General features: G+C 45.0%; 1 protein-coding gene and 1 non-coding gene across 2 annotated transcripts; both read right to left on the reverse strand.

Moving 5' to 3' along the window:
• Positions 1–74: 74 nt before the first annotated feature.
• Positions 75–18,092, reverse strand: TOX4 (TOX high mobility group box family member 4). Its single transcript, XM_049768982.1, has 10 exons — positions 18,003–18,092; positions 17,634–17,774; positions 17,499–17,567; positions 10,937–11,179; positions 10,047–10,307; positions 8,758–8,988; positions 5,819–5,899; positions 3,617–4,360; positions 1,847–2,010; positions 75–514 (listed from the first exon to the last, which is right to left on the reverse strand). Exons 1-10 carry the CDS (start codon positions 18,090–18,092, stop codon positions 454–456), a joined length of 2,085 nt encoding a protein of 694 aa, XP_049624939.1. The 3' UTR covers positions 75–453.
• On the reverse strand, positions 1,549–1,655 carry LOC126003027 (U6 spliceosomal RNA). Its single transcript, XR_007493572.1, has one exon. It is a non-coding gene; the product is annotated as a U6 spliceosomal RNA (small nuclear RNA).
• Positions 18,093–18,116: the final 24 nt, after the last annotated feature.

An 18,116-nucleotide genomic window follows, 5' to 3' on the forward strand; every position in this document is an offset into this window, starting at 1 on the left:
TTTAAAAGGTAACCTTTTAATACAACCTTTTATCCTCTTCAAAATGGATGCACAGTATAGTATTTCCTCCTAGCTCAAAGCTGAATATTCTCCATTATTTTAATAATTTTTTAGGTATGTCAATTATAGCAACAAATTTCTTCAATCCCCCACCTTTGTTTCTACCACCACTTCTACTATCTCTATGATCTGTTTGTTCATATTACCTTCTCCCTTTTCCTATTTTAGTCACTGGTATCTCTGTACTTGAAAATGAAAATAGTTCTAGATTACAGCAAACTCAGATGGTCCTGCTCCATAGCTTGCTTCAGTTGAAAGATGAAAGGAAGAAGCATAAAGGACCAATCATGGGTTGAGATCAGGCACTACCAGAAACCCAGTTTGTGATTGAAAATGGGCTCTTGGACATGTTCCTGGTAGACAAGTCTTCACTAGCTTGCATAAAAGGAAGGACTATTTCACAAACACCACCGGGTTTGAATTTCTAGAGGCTACCCAGGCCAAGAAAACATCCCTAGAAGAGAAAAAGAGACACAGAAACTCAGAATTAGAATCTAGATCAAGCCTTTTTTTTTTGGGGGGGGGGGGGGTTTACACCTGGCGGTGCTCAAGGGTTACTCCTGGCTCTGTGCTCAGAAGTCGCTCTTGGCAGGCTCCGGGGACCATATGGGTTGCTGGGATTCGAACCGGGGTCCGACCTGTGTTGGCCGAATGCAAGGCAAAATCCATACTGCTGTGCTATTGCTCCAGCCCCTAGATCAAGCCTTTTAAACTGTCTTAGGTTCCCAGATAATTTCCCTGAGATACTGTACAAGATAAGATGCTTTAATGGAAATAAAAGTAGGGGGATTCTACTTACTGAGGATTTGAGAGAGAAGAAATACCAATGCCTTGTTTCAAAGACAAAAGTAAATCAAGCCAGAACAGTAGTACAGTGGGTAGGGTGCTTGTCTTGATGCCCTGATCTGGGTTCAATTCCCGACATTCCATATAGTGTCTCACACCCTGCCAGAAGGAGCTCAGAGCCTGAACTCACAGCCAGGAGTAATCCCTGAGTACTGCTGAGTGTGATCCCAAAATAAACTAACCAAAAGTAAATCTTACAAGAATTTAGAGGGGATAAAATCTCAAAATTTCTCCTCCTGCAACTCTGTACCTTTCTGTGCTACTTATCACTATTCCTCCCCAAATCTAATTCCCTGCATTATCTGATTTGCATTAAAGAAGCAAGCTAATATTTTGTCAGTAATATATTTTCTAGTTTGTTATGGACAACACCCAGTGGTGTTCAGGAGAGGCACTTGCAAGTTCTTGAGCTTGAACCTGATCTTCTGTAAGCAAAGTATGCCAGTGCCCCCTCTGTTAAATTAAAAGGGGAGGTTTTATTTTTTTGAGTCCAGGAGCTAATTCACAATGCTGGGGTTGGGGCTAAAACCAGCATCAGCCACAAGTAATTATTTCCTGAACTAGCTCTACTGACCAAAAGAGGGCAAACTTTTTTGTTTTTTTTTGTTTTGTTTTGTTTTTTTGTAGCAGAACAAAGTATTTAAAAATATGGAACGCTTCACGAATTTGCATGTCATCCTTGCGCAGGGGCCATGCTAATCTTCTCTGTATCGTTCCAATTTTAGTATATGTGCTGCCAAAGCGAGCACAAAAACTGTTTTTAATGTTAGTTGCTGATTTACAATACTGTTAACATTTCATGCAAACAGTTTGCAACCTTACTGCCCTTCATTATTGTCTGTTTTCCCCCCTAACCCTAGCTTTAAAGTAGCCTCTATAATTATATATATATAGCAGGATTTCTACCATAATTAAGCAAAACACAATTTTAAAAGCTTACCTGCAGTGCTTCACCACACATTCATTGCTGCAGTACTCATTGTCCCAGTCCTTACTCACAACAGGAGGGTTTTCACAACCAGACCTCACACATCGAGGTTGGGGTGAGAGCATCACAGGAGACCCACTCACCAATTCAACATCCATTTGAGAAGGAGACTCAACCTATAAGAATAGACAATATCAAAGATGGATTAGACTGCTATGTATCTAGCTACTCTAGCCATTTGATCTAATTCTGGGTTCCAAATGAGCAACAGGTGTTGTAATCTCTTACATATGTGGGGTAGGTAACTTTCTAAAACAAATGTATTCTATATCTTTTTATTTTTTGGTTATAGTATTATACCTGGTGGAACCAAGGGGGGTTTAGTATGCAAAACATGTGCCCCATTTCTCTATACCCTCATCTATATCTAACTTTATAGTTGTTTGGGGTCACATTTAATGGTGGTTAGGGTACTAGTGGTATTGGAAACTGAACTATATTTAAAGCATGAGATGAGTTCAGCTTTCTCTGGTCCAGTATTCTTTTCTTTGGAGGGAGGGGGGAGTCACACCTAATGGTGCTCAAGGGTTATTTCTGGCTCTGTGCTCAGGAATTACTCCTGGCAGTGCTTAAGAGGACCAAATGGAGGCCCGGAGAAATAGCATAGCGGCGTTTGCCTTGCAAGCAGCCGATCCAGGACCAAAGGTGGTTGGTTCGAATCCTGGTATCCCATATGGTCCCCCAAGCTTGCCAGGAGCTATTTCTGAGCAGACAACCAGGAGTAACCCCTGAGCACCGCCCAAAAATCAAAAAAAAAAAAAAAAAAAAAAAAAAAGGACCAAATGGGATACCAGGGATTCAACCCAGGTTGGTTATGTGCAAGGCAAATGCCCTACCTGCTATACTATAGCTCCAGCCCTGGTCTGCAGCGTTGTTTCTTTTGGGCCACACTAGATTACCATATTTTCTGGCATATAAGACGACCCCCTAATTTTGCAGTTAAAATGTAGGTTTAGGCCTATATTCACTGTATCGGGCAGAACGTTCCTGTGCTGCAACTATATGTACCACAGTAAGCCAATCACAACAAGCAAAGGTTCAAAGGTTATATATACTGTAATAGACTTCCTCTCTGACTGGCCAATCTGAGCAGGCTTTTTACAGTGTAGATTCGGGTCCAGAACATTGTCTAATTTGCATGCATCAAAAGCCTGCTTGAATTGGCTGAGTTAGAGAGGCGGTCTGAGCAGCCTTGCAGTGATTGGTGCAGGATTGAGTTGGAAAATTCATTTTGTGGCAATATTCAGACAATTTTCGTTTAGTGGCATATTGAAACATTTTTCGGGATATTACTCGGCATAAAAGACAACCCCCGATTTTCAGTTGACTTTTTTTTTGTTTCAAAAGTTGTCTTATATGCCGGAAAATATGGTACTCCTGGCTCTGTGCTCAGAGATCACACCTGGTGGGCTTGGGTGACATATGGGGTGCCAGGGATCAAACATGGGCTGGCGATGTGCAAGGCAAATACCCTACTGGTAGTGCTATCACTCTGGTCTCAAAATACATTATACTTTTTGACTACTAATAGAATTTGAGGCAGGAAGGCCTTTTAATGTTTTCTGCCAAGCATACCAGAATGTCTTGGTCACAGATCCAGGGAACTTGCCCTTTTGCACAGTGTTTCATACTCTGAGTTGTGGGGGATTGAATGCTACCTCCAATTCCCAGTTTTACTGTATCAACCAAAACACTAGTATAGACTTGAATACAGAGACTCACCTCTGGAACTACATCAGTGATCATCTCACAGATTGTCTCAGAAGTGGTTGCTTCCACTGTATGGACCTCCGGGCTGCTATTCAGAGGCCGCTCAGGACTGCTTTCCACAGCCGGGGGGACTAAGGTAGTCTGCATTTTTAGAGTAGGTGGAGGCACAAACTTGATCTGCAGAGGAGGAGGCTGCTGCTGTAAATTTTTTCGAGCTTTCTGAGGTGGGGGCTGTTGCATGGCCTGAAGTGGAGGAGGCTGTTGCAGGATGGTCACTTGTGGCTGAGCTGGAGGTTGAGGCATCTGTTGCAGTGGAGGGGGTTGTAGTCGGGGTGGAGGCAGTTGCATAGAAGCAGCTGCTGCTGCTGCTGCTTGCAAAACTGACCGAGTAACAATCTGAGCTTGTTGACTGGGCTGGATAGTGGCTGTACTGGTTTGGCCCAGTTGAAGGCCACGGGAGGTTACCACTGTAGCTGGGATAACGGTCACCATCCCTCCTTGAGACATGGTAATAGAAGAAGGCAACATCTGTTTGGTAATAATTAATTTGGTGATATTGGGCTGACCCCCAGGCCCAGGAGAGGCTTGGCTGGCCACATAGGATGAAAGAGTAGAATTGACAACAATGGAGGGTGACAGGGCAGGGGGCTCTGTTGAAGCTGGTGCTGGAGATGCTGGGTCAACAGTAGCCATAGGCGGTGGAGAAGGAGTCTGTGATGATGGCACTGGATCCAATTCCACTGTCTCCACAGTGGCCTAAAGGAAGACCAAACACAAAACAACTATCTTATTGGAAGGTTTGCTTTCTTAGAAAACACTCTTGGGGCCGGGCGGTGGCACTGGAGGTAAGGTGCCTGCCTTGCCTGTGCTAGCCTAGGACGGACCGCGGTTCGATCTCCCGGCGTCCCATATGGTCCCCCAAGAAGCCAGGAGCAACTTCTGAGTGCATAGCCAGGAGTAACCCCTGAGCGTCACAGGGTGTGGCCCAAAAACCAGAAAAAAAAAAAAAAGAAAACACTCTTAAATGCCTCGCAAGAAAAGCCTCATCAAGATTGGAAACAGGGCCCGGAGAGATAGCACAGCGGCGTTTGCCTTGCAAGCAGCCGATCCAGGACCAAAGGTGGTTGGTTCTAATCCCGGTGTCCCATATGGTCCCCCATGCCTCCCAGGAGCTATTTCTGAGCAGACAGCAGGAGTAACCCCTGAGCACCGCCAGGTGTGGCCCAAAACCAAAAAAAAAAAAAAGGGCCCAGAGAGATAGCACAGCGGTGTTTGCCTTGCAAGCAGCCAATCCAGGACCAAAGGTGGTTGGTTCGAATCCCAGTGTCCCATATGGTCCCCCGTGCCTGCCAGGAGCTATTTCTGAGCAGACAGCCAGGAGTAACCCCTGAGCACTGCTGGGTGTGGCCCAAAAACCAAAAAAAAAAAAAAAAAAAAAGATTAGAAACAAAAAAGAAACAATGGTGTGTATTAAATAAGTAATGAAATAAACTGCTGCATAAAGTTAATAGTAAAAAGAAAGTGGTTAGTTCTAGTTTTTAATCATAGGTATTGGGTAGAATTTACATAGAACTTAATACTCAATTAGAATTATCTTAGAAAAGTTTGTTGTGGGGACCATACCCAGAATCTGTACTGGGGAGGTAAAGAGGGTTGCAGGTCACCGTAAGTTAACCCAGAGGATTTTTGTTTTGTTTTGTTTTTTGGGTCACACCCAGCAGCGCTCAGGGGTTACTCCTGGCAGGCTCGGGGGAGGGGGGAGCCCATATGGGATGCAGGGATTCGAACCACCATCCTTCTGCATGCAAGGCAAATGCCTTACCTCCATGCTATCTTTCCAGCCCCATTTTTTTTTTTTTTTGAGGATTTTTGTTTGTTTCTGGGCCACTCCTGGCTATGCTCAGAAATTGCTCCTGGAAGGCTTGGGGGACCGTATGCGAAGCTAGGGATCAAACCAGGTCGGTTCCAGGTTCATGCAAGGCAAACGCACTACCTGCTATGCAATCAATCCAGCCCCTATCCCAGAGTTTTTATGTGCTGTATACCACTTGAATCATAATATCCATGGCCCCTAAAACATTTTTTGGTTTTATGTTTTGCAGTGCTTGATTGAATCCCAAGCCTCACATGTGTAAAGCAAATGTTTTTGATGAGTTACACCCCTGGCCCAAAGAAGATATTATTAATTTAAATATCCACCATCCCAAACATTACCTGACACTCTTGATTATCTTTATAAGCTGCCAGAGCCTTCAGATACTCCTTCTTAGCAGCTTCAGTTTTCCTCTTATACACCTGCATGGAAAAAATTGTTTAAAAATGTCTGACAATGAGTGACAATTCCCTTTTGTGAATACCCCTCAGAAAATTAATAAATAATCAAAACAACTTCCATGATATAGCTTTTTTTTTTTTTTTTTGGTTTTTGTTCTTGAGTCACACCAAGCAATGTTCAGGGGTTACTCCTTGTAGTGCTTGTGAAATTACATCGGAGGCTGTTTGATTCTCCTGCATATACCATATGGTCCCCCAAGCCACAATTTCTGAGCGCATAGCCAGGTAACCCCTTAGTGTCACTGGGTGTGGCCCAAAAACAAAAACAAAAAAAAACAAAAAGAAAAAAGAAAAGAATCAGAGGGACCAGAGAGAGAAAATAGTCGTAGGGCATTTGCCTTGCATGTGGCCAATCCTGGAGGGACCCAGTTTAATTCCTGGCATCCCATATGGTTCCCCCAGCCTGCCAGGGGCAATTTCTGAGTGCGGAGCCAGGAGAACCCTTGAACTCCGCTGGGTGTGGCCCAGAAACCAATCAAGATGGAAAAAGGGGCTGAAGCAGTGGCACTGTGGTAGGGCTTTTGCTTTGCACACGACTGACCTAGGACGGACCTTAGTTCGATCCCGTGGCATCCCATATGGTGAGAAGCTTCTGCACCTCAAAGGAAATAATGATGAGGATATAAAGGCCACCCACAGAATGGGAAAAACTTCACCCAATACCTATCAGATAAGGGGCTAATATCTAATATATACAAGGCACTGACAGAACAAGAAAAAATATCTAACCCCATCAAAAAATGGGGAGAAGAAATGAACAATTTCTCAAAGAAATACAAATAGCCAAATACAAAGGCACATGGAAAATGCTCCCCATCATTAATCATCAGGGAGATGCAAATCAAAACAATGAGGTACCATCTCACACCACAAAGACTGGCACACATGACAAAGAACAAGAACAATCAGTGCTGCTGGGGATATGGAGAGAAAGGAACTCTCACTGCTAATGGGAATGCCGTCTTGTTCAGCCTATATGGAAAACAATATGGAGATTCCTGAAAACTGGAAATTGAGCTCCCATATGATCCAGCTATACCACTGGTAGAGATATACCCTAGGAACACAAAAACAATACAAAAATGCTGCCTTTGCACCTATATTCATTGCAGTGTTATTTACAAAAGCTAGACTCTGGAAACAACCCAGATGCCCTTCAACAGATGAACGGCTAAAGAAACTGTGGTACATATATACAATGGAATATAATGCAGCTGTCAGGAGAGATGAAGTCATGAAATTTTCCTATACATGGATGGGACATGAAAACAATTATGCTGAATGAAATAAGTCAGAGGGAGAGAGACAGACACAGAATAGCCTCACTCATCTATGGGTTTTAAGAAAATAAAAGACAGTATTGTAATAATACCCAGAGACAATAGACATGAGGGCTAGAAGGACCAGCCAGTAATATGAAGTTTACCACAAGGGTGGTGAGTCCAATTAAGAGAAATAACTACACTGACAACTATCATGACAATAGAATGCCTGTCTTGAATACAGGCAAGGGGTGGGGGAGGAGGGAATTGGGGGACATTGGTGGTGGGAATGTTGTGCTGGTAAAGGGGTGTGTTTTTTTATGATTAAAATCCAACCAATTGGGGCCGGGAAGGTGGCGCTAGAGGTAAGGTGTCTGCCTTGCAAGCGCTAGCCAAGAAACGGACCGCGGTTCGATCCCCCGGTGTCCCATATGGTCCGCCCAAGCCAGGGGCGATTTCTGAGCACATAGCCAGGAGTAACCCGAGTGTCAAACGGGTGTGGCCCAAAAACCAAAAAAAAAAAAAAAAAATCCAACCAAAAACATGTTTGCAATCATGATGCTTAAATAAAGATATTAAAAAAATAGTTACTCCTGGCAGGCTCTAGGGACCATATGGGATGCAAGGGATCAAGCCCATGTGCAAGGCAAGCACCCTAGCCCACTGTGCTATCACTCTGGCCCCCCTGATTTTTTTTTTTTAAAGATGGGTGTTCTGTATTGAATCTACTGTTGTACAATTAGCTTTATCCCAAGATAAAGGATGACCTGTTAATGCCCATAATACGGCTAACATTAATAACATGTAAGAAAACCTTTTAGGGCCCGGAGAGATAGCACAGCGGTGTTTGCCTTGCAAGCAGCCGATCCAGGACCAAAGGTGGTTGGTTCGAATCCCGGTGTCCCATATGGTCCCCTGTGCCTGCCAGGAGCTATTTCTGAGCAGACAGCCAGGAGTAACCTCTGAGCACCGCCGGGTGTGACCCAAAAACAAAAACAAAAAAAAAAAAAAAAAAAAGAAAACCTTTTAGTTTTTTTCGGGGCCGGCGAGGTGGCGCTAGAGGTAAGGTGTCTGCCTTGCAAGTGCTAGCCAACTAGCCAAGGAAGGACCGCAGTTGGATCCCCCAGCATCCCATATGGTCCCCTCAAGCCAGGGGCAATTTCTGAGCGCTTGGCCAGGAGTAACCCCTGAGTATCAAACAGGTGTAGCCCAAAAAACCAAAAAAAAAAAAGAAAAAGAAAAAGAAAAAGAAAACCTTTTAGTTTTTAATCTTTTGCCTTAAACACTTCTGAAACTGGGACTAGAGACACTGGTACAGTGCATTGGGCTTTTTTTTTTTTTTGCCTTGCACATGACCAACCTAGGTTTGATCTCCAGCATCCCCGATGGTTCCTGAGGTCCAGCAGGAGTAATTCTTGAGTGCAGTTAGGTATAGCCTGAACATCACATGTGTAGCCCAAAAATAAATTAAAAAAAAACAAACAAACCAAATAACCAAATTAAAAAAAAACATTTCAGAAATAGTCACTATCTACTTATTTATCATAATCTGCTCACCTGTTTTTGCTCTTCACCAAGACTGTCCCACATGGAGGCCACAATTTTTGAAACCTCCCCAAAAGTGGCATTGGGATTCTGTCCCTTGATGGCAGCCTGAGTATCCCGAAAGAATAAAGCATAAGCTGAAACTGGCTTCTGAGGTTCATTAGGATCTTTCTTTTTTCTCTTCTTTGGGGCCTTCTGCTTTTTCCCTTGTTCTACCACAACTGTCTTCTGGCTAGGAAGTTGCTGTAGGAAAGAAAAGAAAATTACAAAGAGGAGAACTATGGGGAAATAATTCTATATGGGGGAAATTAGTTACAGGGATTTTCCTATGTGCTAAAATGAAAGCAATAGGATTAAGTTAGTAAACTATGTGAGGATTGGGACCCGGAGAGATAACACAGTGGCGTTTGCCTTGCAAGCAGCTGATCCAGGACCAAAGGTGGTTGGTTTGAATCCTGGTGTCCCATTTGGTCCCCCATGCCTGCCAGGAGCTATTTCTGAGCAGACAGCCAGGAGTAACCCCTGAGCAATGCCGGGTGTGGCCCAAAAACAAAACAAAACAAAACAAAAAACTATGTGAGGATTACAGATGGGGGTGGGAGATGGGCAGAAAGATAAATCAACGGATTAAATGCATATTTTGCATGCAGGAGACCTAAGTTTTGTCCCTTTGTAGTAGTACCTTGAGTACTCCGAACGCACAAAGCCAGAAGTTGCCTCTGAGCACCACTAGCTGTGGTTCAAAACAAACAAACCCTACATATAAGGACTTGAAGTCTGTAGAGAGATGGTACAATTGGCTGAAACTTTTTTGCATGCAGGGAAGTCAGGTTATGGTCCATCAAGCACCACCAGGAGCAACTTTTAGTCACAGAACTAGAGCAGCCCACCCATATGGTTCAACCCTTCCAGACCCATACCCAAAACAAAACAAAACAAAACATAAAAGGAATAGGAATTAGGAGGAACATTAGAAAACTTAAATTGACAAGGAAACCACTCTCCACCCTCACATACCCAGAAAGTAGCAAGAGACAATGGCAGAGCTAGTAGTAAGTCTATGCCAAGAATTGTATTCTAGTGCCAGAGTTATAGCACAGTGGTAGAGCACTTGCCTTGCATGTGGCTAACCCGAGATGAACTTGGGTTTGATCCCCGACATTCCATATGGTCCCCAAGCCTATCAGGAATGATTCTGAGCGCAGAGCCAGCAGTAACCTGAGTACCACTGGGTATGCCCCCCCTCCCAAGAACTTTATTCTAGAATACGATAGATTTGACTTTGGCGGGCAATGTCTCACCCTCCGGAACTCCTCAACACCATCCTCATGAAGTGAGCTTGTAGGTGAAGGGGTGGTTGAAAGACGATCTTCAGGTGACTGTGCAGGAGGCAGGATGGTGCCTCCTCCTAAACTCAAACCAAGCTGAGAACTGAGTTCTGACTGATCAATGGTTGTCAGCTGGCTATGCCCCATCAAGCCAGATGTCATATCTGTCATTGGTACATCAATTGTAACTGGTGGGTTGGCACTATACTGAGTTCCTATAGAATGGTCCAAGTCCTGAAAGATGCAGAGGGATTAATCAAAACCAAATACAAAAAATACCTTTCCTCTATCCTGGGACAGTTTCTAAATCTCCTCCTTAACCCGACAGTACCCTCCTTTAAATAGCAATGTAAAGAGTAAAGAAAAATTTGTGATCCTCCTCAAATAATGGCTTTTAAAGCTAAAATACGCAGGCAACTAGTAAATAGATTTAATATTAGAGATGTCTGACATCATATGTGTGTATAATGTTACTGAGACGGGCTGAAAGCCCACTATGCAGATTTATAATCTCTACTTAGTTTGGTTGTCTTCATTACATCTCTTCATGTGCCAACTATCATACTCTCATTTAAATCCTAGGATTTGAAGACCATAATTTAAGGAAGAGAAAAACCTCCCCAATCACAATAAACCATTCTTATTTAGAGTTGACACTGGATATTTAACCATTTTAAGCCATTTTTGAAGTAAATTTTCTTCATTTCTTCTTTCATTTATTTAGGGAAAGTTAAGTTTGTGTAGGAGTGTCCTTAACGAGAAACAAGAAATGCCCTAGTAAACTAGTAAATAGCGATTTATCTCTGCTGCCTCTAATGCCATGTACATTACTTAGGTAACCCTCATAGTGTCTTGTCCCTTACCATGGTCAAGCCCCCACTCAGCAGCCCCCCGCCCTGTTCCATCAAGCCATGGGTCATGCCCACAGGCATGTCCAAAGTCTGGACCCCGTATTGGGCTGAAAAGCTGCCATCCTGAGAGGAGGATGGGTCGGCCAGGTCATCAAAGTGTCCCACTACATCTGAGACAGCCAGTGAGGGATCAGAATCCAAGGAGATAGGCGGGATTTCAAATTCTTCATCACCCAAGCTGGGTGTATGGAATGTCTGTAGGGAAAAAAAGAAAGATAATTAATGTGGGAAAAGAGGAACAGCACGTTACTAAGCAAGAAATATGCTTGAATACTGAAGATTCTCAATGTAACTCCTTCTAGCCTGGATTCAATATTTTGTTATCTATTTTAGGGTGAATTTGATTTTAAACAAACATCAAGCCGAAGTTGTAGCAGTGGTAGGGCATTTTACCTGGCATGTGGCTGACCTAGAATGGACACAGGTTTGATCCTCAGCAGCCCATATGGTCCCCTGCGGCAGGAGGATGTTCTGAGAGCACAGAGCCAGAAGTAAACCCTTGAGGGCTGCTGGGTGTGCCCCCCCCCAAAAAAAAATCCAAACATCTTTGTTAGAGGCTAAAGTAATAGTATAACAGATTGTGTAATAGCCTTGCATGCTGCTGAGCTGGGTTCAATCCCCACATTTAGTTCCCCAAACTCCACCAAAAGTGACCCCTAAGTACAGAGCCAGGAGTAAGACCCGAGAAAAAAAAAGAAAAGAAAAGCAAACAGCAACTAAAACTAAAAAAACAAAACAAACAAACAAACAAAAAAAACAATCCTAATAGGGGTAAGGGAGATAATAGAGGCATAGGCACTAGCTTACATGTGGTCAAACTGGTTCAATGCTCAGCCTGAGCACAGAGACAGCAAATAAGCCCTAAGAACAGGTAGGTGAAGCCCATAAATTAAAAAAGCAAACAAAACCTTTTCTTCTTCCTATGACTTTTGTCATACGGCACATACAAGGTACCAATCTTCAGTTTTCTTTCTTTCTTTCTTTCTTTTTTTTTTTTTGGTTTTTGGGCCACACCTGGTAACGCTCAGGGGTTACTCCTGGCTATGCGCTCAGAAGTTGCTCCTGGCTTGGGGGACCATATGGGAAGCTGGGGAATCGAACCAACCGTGGTCCGTCCAAGGCTAGTGCAGGCAAGGCAGGCACCTTACCTCTAGCGCCACCGCCCGGCCCCCAATCTTCAGTTTTCAATTCTCTCTCCTCCCCTCCCCTCCCCTCCCCTCTTCTCCCCCTCCCCTCCTTCTCTGTCTGTCCCTCCCTCCCTCCCTTCTCTCTCTCTCTCCTCTCTCTCCTCTCCTCTCCCCTCCCCTCCCCTCCCCCCCCCCTCTCTCTCTCTCTCTCTCTCTCTCTCTCGTTTTTGGGTCACACCCGGTGGCACTCAGGGGTTATTTCTGGCTCTGCAGTCAGAAATCGCTCCTGGCAGGCTCAGGGACCATGTGGGATGCCGGGAATCGAGCCACAATCTGTTCTGGATTGGCTGAGTGCAAGGCAAATGACCTACTGCTGTGCTATCTCTCTGGCTCCAGCTTTTTTTGTTTGTTTGTTTGTTTTTGGGCCACACCCATTTGACGCTCAGGGGTTACTCCTGGCTATGTGCTCAGAAATCGCCCCTGGCTTGGGGGGACCATATGGGATGCTGGGGGATTGAACCGCTGTCAGTCCTACGCTAGCGCTTGCAAGGCAGACACCTTACCTCTAGCACCACCTCGCCAGCCCCAGTTTTTAATTCTTATATCTCTCCTCTTTTTGTTTTTGGACAGCCCCAAGTGGTGCTCAAGGATTATGTCTGTCTCTGTACTCCTAGTGGGGCTCAGGGGACCATGTGGTTCTGAGGATTGGCTGCATGCAAGGCAAGCGACAGAATTGATAAACTATGGCTCTGACTACACATCCCCTGTATTCTTTTCTGCTTTATCATCTTGTCTTAACTATTATTATTATTAGTTTAATGAAACAATATAGCTTATAATAACCTATTAATTTATATTTATTTATTTTTTGGTCCTTTTGGGTCACACCCGGTAGCGCTCAGGGGTTTCTCCTGGCTCTATGCTCAGAAATCACTCCTGGCAGGCTCCGGGGACCATATGAAACGCCGGGATTCGAACCACCAACCTTCTGCATGAAATGCAAACGCTTTACCTCCATGCTATCTCTCTGGCCCCTATTAATTTATATTTAAAATCTCTTTAATATGCTGATAGTTATTTCATAGTAACTACACCTATACTGTTTGTTAGACCACAGGAATTCATTGACAACCAGATAATTCATACTTTATTACTACAAGTTTCTTTGAAGCAAATCCATGAGAACCATGTACATCTCCAAAACACGTACTTGTACTTTCCAACCGCCTCTCCATTTATTTTATTATTTTGTGGGGAGAAGGGGAGTGGTAGTTGGTACTCAGGGTTTACTCATGGCTCTGCTCTCAGAAATCACCCTGGCAGGCTTGGGAGACCATTTGGGATACCAGGGATTGAACCTGAACTGGTCCAGATCAGCTGCATGCCAAGGCAAATGCCCTGCCACTGTGCTATAGTTCCAATCCCCCTTCCCTCAGTTAAAAAGTCATTATGCATGAGTCTGGAAAAATAGTACAGCAGTACAGTGTTTGCCCTTCATTTCCAGCACCTGTATGATCCCCCAAGTACCTCCAGAAGTAATTCCTTAGTACAGAGCCAAGATTAACTCCTATTTATTACTTCTGAGTGCAGAGCCAGGAGTAACTCCTGAGCACTACCAGCACAGTACTCCAAAACATAAACCAAACAAAAAAAGATACTGGCAAAAACCAAACTGGTTCTCTAACATTCCCCAAATACATTCCTAATAGTACTCTGACCAAATCATTATACAAGAAAGGAAGAACAAAGAGACCACTCCTGCTGGTTAAAGACCCAATATTTTCTTTCCTTGGAGTTCAACTATATAAGTCATATATTCTTGAGCTGGAGATAGTTCAACAAGCACTTGTCTTGCAAAAGGCCCATCCTGATTCTATCCTGGTACCACATGCCTGTTGCTCCCCCAACCCCCAAATTCTCATGTTACAGGGATAGGAAAAGGGGTAGGAAAGCCTTATACTGGCTTAATAATAGTTTTCAATTTTGTTTGTTTGTTTTTGGGCCACACCCAGCAGCACTCGGGTTACTCCTAGCTCTTGTGCACGGGAATCACTCCTGGCAGGTTTGGGGGACCATATGGGATGCCAGGGATCAAACATAGGTTGCACATGCAGGACAAACCCTACTCACTGTGCTCTGGCCCCACTTTCAATTTTTTTACAAAAAAAAGATGAAGGGGCCGGAGAGATAGCATGGAGGTAAGGTGTTTGCCTTGCATGCAGAAGGACAGTGGTTCAAATCCTAGCATCCCATATGGTCCCCTGAGGCTGCCAGGAGCAATTTTTGAGCGTAGAACTAGGAGTAACCCCTGAGCACTGCCAGGTGTGACCCCAAAATACAAAATAAATACATAAAAATTAAAAAAAGAGATGGGGCCAGAGAGATAGCATGGAGGTAATGCGTTTGCCTTTCAAGCAGAAGGTCATCGGTTCGAATCCCGGCGTCCCATATGGTCCCCCGTGCCTGCCAGGAGCAATGGAGCCAGAAATAACCCCTGAGCACTGCCGGGTGTGACCCAAAAACCACACACACACACACACAAAAATAAAAAATAAAAAAAAAGAGGAAGATTGTTTTGGCAATGCAAAGATGTCTATCTTATTCAACTCGCCACAACAAAGAAGCAACTCTGCCCAAGACATGAATATTATGTTATTGGTTACTGAGAACTAAAGAATTCAAATTCATAGTCAAAATAGGAGGCCAGTGTTCTACAAAGTACTACCCCTCATAAAACATCTGGAGTTCTCGCACAGAAAACACTCAAAACCAGACATACAGAGATTCCATTGCATTGGATTAACAAGGCATTCTTTCTACACACCACTCAAGGAATGTAAGACCAGCTTCCTAGTCCAGTATCTTTGGCTTTAATGTGTTACTTATTTGCTATTTTATTTAGGGGAAGCTATTAGTTTCTTTCTTTAAGTAAGAACAGTAAAAAGAATAGCAATGATCAGGAATACGAAAAGTCACATGCTATAATAAACAAAATTCTCTCTAAATCTTTTGTTTTGTTTTGTTTTCATTTTTTTTTTTTTTTGGCCCACAAACGGCATGCTCAGGGATTACTGAGGTATACTCAGAATTAATCCTGGTGTTGCTCAGAGAACCATATAGGATACTGGGGATCAAACCCAGGTTGGCCACAAGCAAGGCAAATGCCCCATTCATTGTAATAATCTTTCTGCCCCCTCTAACTCTCTTTATTAATACAAATGATTGTGGAATTATAGGCAAAATCTAATAATGAGTATCTACTTGAATTTACTGAAGCCACTACATAAGCATTAGCATCAAATATAAAACCAAACTAAAAATTGGGACTGGAGAGATAGCATGGAGGCAGGATGTTTGCCTTGCATGCTGAAGGACGGTGGTTCGAATCCTGGCATCCTATATTGTCCCCCGAGACTGCCAGGAGCAATTTCTGAGCATAGTGCCAGGAGTAACCCCTGAGTGCTGCTGGGTGTGACCCAAAAACCAAAAAACAAACTGAAAATCAAGCACATATTATGAGTTAAAATAAATGGTTTGGGGGCCGGAGAGATAGCATGGAGGTAAGGCGTTTGCCTTTCATGCAGGAGGTCATCGGTTTGAATCCCGGTCCCATATGGTCTCCCCGTGCCTACCAGGAGCAATTTCTGAGCCTGGAGCCAGAAATAACCCCTGAGCACTGCCGGGTGTGACCCAAAAACCACACACACACACACACACACACACACACACACAAATGGTTTGGACATAGGAGAAAACAGAAATAAGGTACAGCAACCTTCTCACTCAGCTTTCTATTCCTTCTTTATTATTCCTGGACTTAGGCAAAAGAAACAACATAGTAGTTAAGGTACTTTTTTGCACACAGCCAATCAGGGTCTGATTCCTAACACTAAATATGTTCCCTTAGTACTCTTGAGATGTGGATCAAAAACCAATTAAAAAAAAAAAAAAAAAGAGAGGGCCAGATGGTAGGGTGTTTGCCTTGCATGCTGCTGACCCAGGACAGACCCAGGTTCCATCCCCAGCATCTCATATTGTCCGAGCCTGCGAAGAGTTGATTTCTGAACACAGAGCCAGAGGTAATCAGAATGTCTCTGGGTGTGTTCCCAAATCCCTGATACTGCACACCTAGATTGAGCTTGACATGTGACTATAGCCCTGGAGGGGCCACAAAAAAGTGCTACCCCCAGCATGACCTGTGTGCAAAAAAAGCAAATGAAATGTGGAACCCACAACTAAAGACGATGTGTGTGACCTCTGGCAATCCTGATTGAGTGAGAGCAACCTCCACAATGTACCACAATGTACTGTACACTCTGCTTAGCTCCATAACTGAGTGAGTTCGGTCGTGGGCACCCCACAAGGTTCTCTGATCTCACCAGGAGTGATGATCCCTTTATCATAAAGCCAGTAGTAAATCCTGAGCAATGCTAGGAGTTGAAAACAACAAAATAAAACAAAACCACAAATCCAAGACCTGGGAATTACTTTTCCTCTGTTCCTTTTTCTTTCTTTTTTTTTTTTTTTTTTGCCTATCCCAAGCACACGCGACATCTCTATAATGCGCCTTCTAATTCAACTCGAAGCCACACTCCTATTATTGAAACGTTCCGCCCTATTACTTGTACTCCACAACATACTAAGGAACAATTATTACTGCCTGCTCGCCGCAGGGAAAACTTGGCTCTAAGAAGCCAAGTGCCATGTCCAAACTCTGAGTTGACTGCCAGCAGGGATGCACTCTCTGCTCCTTCTGCCCTCTTCAGTCTCTGGCCACTGGAACTGTGTCACCAGCCAAAAAAGGCCTGTGACTTGAAAGAAAACGCTCAAGGAGCCACTTACAGGAGACAAGGTTTGACCCTGCTCGGACCGCTCCTCCCTACACCCAACCAGCGTTAGCAGAAACATCCACCTCGGCTGCGAGGTCCCCAAACTAGTCTCCTTGAGCCCCCATACCAAGGAGATCATTTCACTCTTCCCATCCCGAATCCCTCCGACATCAGTTTGCTCTTTCCAACTGTCCTGGTTGTTTTCGGGCCACACCCGAAAACTCACTCAGGAACTACTCCTGGCTCTGTGCTCAGAAATCACACCTGGCTTTGCTCGGGGAGGGGACCCTCTGGGATGCCGGAGATCGAACCCAGGCTTGTCCTGCAGGGGTCGGCTGCGTGCAAAGCAAACGCCCTACCGCAGTGCTATCGCTCCAGTCCCCAGGCTTGTTGTTTTCTAATGACAGCAGCTTCCTCCTGACTCAGAGGCTTCTAAAAGCAGCAGCCACATTTCCTCAGGGTCTCCGCCCTCGGCGGGACCCCGATCCCGGGAGTCCATGTTCTCTCCTCCACACCCCCTCACGACCTCCCCGCCCAGGGTCGGCCGTTCGAGCTCACCTCGGCCCCGGACAAGAAAGGGTGCGAGGGCCCGGTGATCGTCAGGTAATTGTCGTTTCCTCCGGGAAACTGGAAGGCAAAAGAGACGCGGGAGAGTCAGTCCAGAAGGCGAGCGGAGGGGACGTGACCTCTGACCCCAGGATTTGACATTAGGCTCCCCGGCCCCCCGCCCCCGCGCTGTCCTCCCAGCAGCCGCCCCGCCTCGTCATCTGCCACAGCGCCGGCCACCTCCTCCCGCCAGCCTGCTGGCTCCACGACGACGACCCGGGAGGTCTCCTACCTCCATCTTCACACAACGTTCAGCCCGGCTCCCACTCCCCTACATCGCACCAGCACCCCTACAGAGCCGAGTGACGTCACTTCCGCAGGGACGCGCAACGCTTCCCGGTGATTGGGCCCGGGAAAAAAAGCCGAGCCGCGTACTTCCGCCTAGCGCGCCCTCTGCGGCCGGGCGGTGTTATGGCAGGTAGAAGAAATCGCCTCCAGCGGGAGGCGGAGTCTTGCGTTTGACCGTTGCCCCGAGCCCGAGAATTCCTGGGGGGAGAACAATAGAGACGTCCACGAGGCTAGAAAGGCCGGCGAGCCGTCGGGCATCGCGGCTAGAGAGGCCGGACGCAA

The sequence above is a fragment of the Suncus etruscus genome, chromosome 2 (genome assembly GCF_024139225.1).
Source record: "Suncus etruscus isolate mSunEtr1 chromosome 2, mSunEtr1.pri.cur, whole genome shotgun sequence".
NCBI lineage: Eukaryota > Metazoa > Chordata > Mammalia > Eulipotyphla > Soricidae > Suncus > Suncus etruscus.